This window comes from Oncorhynchus clarkii, unplaced genomic scaffold (genome assembly GCF_045791955.1).
Source record: "Oncorhynchus clarkii lewisi isolate Uvic-CL-2024 unplaced genomic scaffold, UVic_Ocla_1.0 unplaced_contig_817_pilon_pilon, whole genome shotgun sequence".
NCBI lineage: Eukaryota > Metazoa > Chordata > Actinopteri > Salmoniformes > Salmonidae > Oncorhynchus > Oncorhynchus clarkii.
This window is the reverse complement of record NW_027261148.1, coordinates 199,248-205,250: the sequence shown is the minus strand read 5'-3', so window position 1 is coordinate 205,250 and position 6,003 is coordinate 199,248. Positions and strand designations below refer to the sequence as shown.

General features: G+C 42.5%; 1 protein-coding gene across 1 annotated transcript; it reads right to left on the bottom strand.

The window, feature by feature from the left end:
* Window positions 1-4,459: 4,459 nt before the first annotated feature.
* LOC139405461 (gamma-crystallin S-1-like) lies at window positions 4,460-5,726 on the bottom strand. Its single transcript, XM_071147787.1, has 3 exons — window positions 5,641-5,726; window positions 5,303-5,545; window positions 4,460-4,967 (listed from the first exon to the last, which is right to left on the bottom strand). The coding sequence occupies exons 1-3, from the start codon at window positions 5,659-5,661 to the stop codon at window positions 4,695-4,697; spliced, it is 537 nt and encodes a 178-aa protein (XP_071003888.1). The 5' UTR covers window positions 5,662-5,726; the 3' UTR covers window positions 4,460-4,694.
* Window positions 5,727-6,003: the final 277 nt, after the last annotated feature.

The window sequence follows — 6,003 nt, the reverse complement described above, 5'->3', positions numbered from 1 at the left end:
CTTTGCTATGGCAGGTTTGCATGAATCTGACCCTATGACACTTGAGAATGATTCCCTCTGCTGGAGGGTACCCATACTGTACAAGTATACAAAGAGATTTATGAAAGAGATTTAAAGGGATTGAGTGAGAGGATGCACTTACAGGAAAACAATGAAATGAACACCTATAGGTTTATAATACAGGTCAATTAGACTGAAGTAAGATGTAGGGAATCCTTTCATAAAACGGTATTGTTGTTATTGTCACTCTGAATACACAACGACTACAGAAAACAAATAAATAGCTACAAATGCATTTATGGTGCATGCAGGGAAATTAAACAACGCAGAGAATCCCAGACATGATCAACACTTACACATCACAGACAATCATCTATCCATGAGTTACAGGTCCCCTAAATAACAGTGACTCACATTGATTTGTTGGTGTGGACTAGAAGATGGGGTGAGAATCAATGCTTTTATATACTATTTATAGATGTCTAAAAACACTTCTATAAAGTAGCTACTTGCAGGAATCCATTGTACCATTCCTGTCATATTATGATGCTGGATACGGTACTGTGCATTGCATGCTGGGTAGCAGGCCCTATGCAGGCTGGGTAGTGGTAGTAGTGTCAGAGCTGGCATGTGGTACAATACATTGGGCTGTGCAGGACCAGGCCCACCAGACCCATGCCTGGTTCATGCATTGTCAGCCACCTCTGTGTATAAAACACTGTGTGATTTCAGCCATCCCTGGCACCAACCTGGTCTCAGAGCATTTTGTGTTATTCTGTATGTAAATCCGAGACGCTCCATTTAGTGTGATATGTTATGTTTTGTATGGTATGTATTAATTTATGGATGTCCATCATTCATTTCGTATGATGCGTTATGAATTACAATTCGTATTAGATGTTACAAATATGCAGAACGTAGAATATGTTACGAATTCTCAAAATGTACAATATGTTACAAATTTGCTAAATATATAATATGTTACGAATTCTAGTAAGGTGGCTAACATTAGCTAGGTTAGGGGTCAGGGTTAAGGGTTAATGCTAGGTTTAAGTTTGGTAAAAGGGTTAGAGTTCAGGTTAGCTATCCATGAGGAGATTTGAACTCGCAACCTTTGGGTTGCTAGATGTTCATGTTATACGCCCATCTGTACACCCCAACCAACCACGCACGCATGCTACTTTCGTTTTTGCCGTAGCCCTTTCCTGCAGTCAAATGACCCAGTTGTCTCAGGGGTGGAATGTTATTAACATTTTTCATAATTAATGAACAGACAAAGATCCTGTGTTTCTATGTTTCTATGTCAAACATTATTATTATTATTTCAGTCTTCTGTGGTGTATATAAAGTGTAATATTGGAACTCAAACTCAAAATGTAATACATTTCAACTCTATATGTGACATGGTACAGGTGTCTTCTTTTTTAAAGCCCATAACCATGTGTGTGAAGTGGATACTTTTGCTTCAAAGTAGATTTGTTTAAGATGACCAAGAAACAGTCTGTATGACCCAGATTTCGCCCACGGCAGTAAATTAAGTAACCATCTGTATTATGTAACCATACCAAACGTAACATATCATACTAACGTTCCAGATTTACATTTACTATGTTACGTCTAGTCTATGAGACCAGGCTGCTGGCACAGGCTCATCAGGCTGCCACCTCAGCACAATACCCTCCACTGACATTGCTGTGGATCCTTATTGGCAAATCCCCCTGAATCATCACTGGGGTTTACTGACCCATTGTTCAGACTTTTTAGCCCACATGCCCATTGACCACCACCTGCACCCACCTCTTACCCCACCCCAAACAGACTCCCCAGCTCCCCCCTGCCTCCCAATCCAAATAACCTCTGTGTATTGATGTTAGGAATCATCGGGTGGCTTCATGACAAAATACAAAAGATATGTGTGTGTGTGTGTGTGTGTGTGGTTTGCATGCGTGCACGGATGCGTGTTTGCGTGTGTGCATGGTATTATTGTTGTATCTCTTCCTGAATGTTCCTCGTAAGAGTTGGCTGGTGGGCGAACAGCGGCAGGGTCAAATTTCAATTGGTCGCGTGTGGTCACACGAGGGCACATCAGGACACAAACACTGTACACAAGATTCAGTTGACCTCATATGACCGAGGGATGTCACCATGACTACACACTTACTGTATTACACAGTCTGGTTGTTCTCAAAAACATCTCACCAAATACCAGCCTGGTCTCATAGACTAGATGTAAGATAGTAAATGCAAATCCAGGACACTATAATGAATGATATGTTAAGTTTGGTATGGTGACTTAAGACACGGTTAGTTAAGGCAAAAACAAAAGTAGAGTGGTTGGATCGGCGTATAACTCGCATTGCAACTACATTGGAACCTTACCTTAGCTCATTTGGTATGCCAATCAATGGTCTTGATGCACTCCTTCTAGTCTAAACAATGCAGAAATTATAATTCATGCTGGATTTGTAAGTGTTGAGACTCTATTGAGTAGATACGATGGGAGGGGCAATGTGTCCCCAAAAGGCTTGCTGGAACACTCTTCTACTGTGGGAACTTACCTCAAGCGCTATGATGATGTCACACAATGGGGAAAATGTATCTACAGTGTGCTATATGGTACCATCTACAGTGTGCTATATGGTACCATCCATCTACAGTGTGTTATATGGTACCATCTACAGTGTGCTATATGGTACCATCTACAGTGTGTTATATGGTACCATCTACAGTGTGTTATATGGTACCATCTACAGTGTGCTATATGGTACCATCCATCTACAGTGTGCTATATGGTACCATCCATCTACAGTGTGCTATATGGTACCATCTACAGTGTGATATATGGTACCATCCATCTACAGTGTGCTATATGGTACCATCTACAGTGTGTTATATGGTACCATCTACAGTGTGTTATATGGTACCATCTACAGTGTGTTATATGGTACCATCTACAGTGTGCTATATGGTACCATCTACAGTGTGCTATATGGTACCATCTACAGTGTGCTATATGGTACCATCTACAGTGTGCTATATGGTACCATCTACAGTGTGCTATATGGTACCATCCATCTACAGTGTGTTATATGGTACCATCTACAGTGTGTTATATGGTACCATCTACAGTGTGTTTGTTATATGGTACCATCCATCTACAGTGTGTTATATGGTACCATCTACAGTGTGCTATATGGTACCATCTACAGTGTGCTATATGGTACCATCCATCTACAGTGTGTTATATGGTACCATCTACAGTGCGCTATATGGTACCATCCATCTACAGTGTGTTATATGGTACCATCTACAGTGTGCTATATGGTACCATCTACAGTGTGTTATATGGTACCATCTACAGTGTGTTATATGGTACCATCTACAGTGTGCTATATGGTACCATCCATCTACAGTGTGTTATATGGTACCATCCATCTACAGTGTGTTATATGGTACCATCTACAGGTACATCTACAGTGTGTTATATGGTACCATCTACAGTGTGCTATATGGTACCATCCATCTACAGTGTGCTATATGGTACCATCCATCTACAGTGTGCTATATGGTACCATCTACAGTGTGATATATGGTACCATCCATCTACAGTGTGCTATATGGTACCATCTACAGTGTGCTATATGGTACCATCTACAGTGTGTTATATGGTACCATCTACAGTGTGTTATATGGTACCATCTACAGTGTGTTATATGGTACCATCTACAGTGTGCTATATGGTACCATCTACAGTGTGTTATATGGTACCATCTACAGTGTGCTATATGGTACCATCTACAGTGTGCTATATGGTACCATCTACAGTGTGCTATATGGTACCATCTACAGTGTGTTATATGGTACCATCCATCTACAGTGTGTTATATGGTACCATCCATCTACAGTGTGTTATATGGCACCATCTACAGTGTGTTTGTTATATGGTACCATCCATCTACAGTGTGTTATATGGTACCATCTACAGTGTGCTATATGGTACCATCCATCTACAGTGTGTTATATGGTACCATCTACAGTGTGTTATATGGTACCATCTACAGTGTGTTTGTTATATGGTACCATCCATCTACAGTGTGCTATACGGTACCATCTACAGTGTGTTATATGGTACCATCCATCTACAGTGTGTTATATGGTACCATCTACAGTGTGTTATATGGTACCATCCATCTACAGTGTGTTATATGGTACCATCTACAGTGTGTTATATGGTACCATCTACAGTGTGTTATATGGTACCATCCATCTACAGTGTGATATATGGTACCATCCATCTACAGTGTGTTATATGGTACCATCTACAGTGTGCTATATGGTACCATCTATATGGACCGGTGCCATTGATGGCCCTACAGAGCCCCACATGCAATCAAGACATATCAAGAGAAAAGGAAGTAGAGAGGAAAAGAGAGGAAGTAAAAAGTCAGATGCCTTCTGATTGGCTGTTGAGCATAACAATGTCTTTATTTGATCACCCTGTTGCAGGAAATTAAAAACCTGTAGTGTATTTGAGTTTTGAAAAAGGCTTCTGAAGTTTGTAATTTCCACTTGATTTTCCCTTACAAAAATTATAATCCACATAATAATGAACATTTCCTGTTGCTGCAGGATCATTTTCCTGCTGTAGCAACCTGGCTCAAATTAAGATCCTACATCTGTATGACAAGGATGGTCTAAAAGTCCTGGACGCGGCGGAGGGAGCCCACGTTGGCCTGCATGCCCCCCCACTCGGTGTGGCGTCTGTACTCGCCCCTCTCCAGCAGGTGCTGGCGCCCCCTGTAGTTGGGGTGCTCGTAGAAGACCCAGGCGCCGTCCAGCACATTGGCAGAGTGCACCTCGGGGTGGCGGAAACGCTCAGACAGGTTGGGGCTGTCCTCACTGAACTCAATCATCTGACCGGCAAAGTCAGGGCGCTCGTACACGCGGATCCTGTGCATGCCAGTGGTCTACAACACAGTGGAGCACAGTTCCAAACTTCATCTGAACAATATCCCCAGGGATCAATCAGCTGTGTCATTATACCTGGGATATCAGTGTCCTCATACGGGACACCAACATCAGGTTTCAACAGATCTGTGGTGTTAGAATGGAAATGAATGCACTATAATAATTACATTTGGTCCTGTGTGTGTGTGTGTGTGTGTGTGTGTGTGTGTGTGTGTTTGCATGCGTGCACGGATGCGTGTTTGCGTGTGTGCATGCATGTCTGTGTAGATCCCTGAATGAGTAATCAACATGTACCACTACCACGCACAAATCACCTCACAGTGGCTTGACTTACATGTCTGATAATCCGGCAGGACCTGATAGTGTCGTTGTAGCCCATCCAGCGCTGGTAGTCGGGGTACTCTCCCCTGGTCAGGATGTACTGAGAGCCCATGTAGTTGGGCCTCTCATAGACCACCCAGGCACCACTCTCCACCCTGATGGAGTTGCAGCGGCTGAAATGAGAGCTCAGTTCGGGGCAGTCGCCGCTGCACTCATAGTGGAGGCCCTGGAAGTTCCGGTCCTCATAGAAGAAGATCTGCACAAAGGATTGTTGTCTTTTTAAAAACGGTTACTTAAAAAAAAAAGAGGAAGGAACACACACACACACACACACACAGCCACCTACAGTACCTTCCCCTGCATGCGGTCCATGTTTGGATTATTCTTTTTAATACTATTCTACACACAATCAAAAATATCCCTCTAGACATATACGGTAATGTAAGGACTCTGCCCTGGGGGAGTTATATATATGTATGACATGGAAATGCATGGCCGGTGGAATCATTGTCATTCAAATGCGCACCACTATTAACTAGGGCACAACAGCTGATGCTGTGTTTGTTTTAAAACACCACGGCTTCATGCCAAGTTTAATGATCTGTTGTGTCGACGCTGACCTTTTGATCCCACGGCGCCTGATTCCAGAACCTTTTTAATTTATCCAATAAAATTGTTGCCAGCGGTGAGCAGCAGTTCCTAGAACAAAGCTAT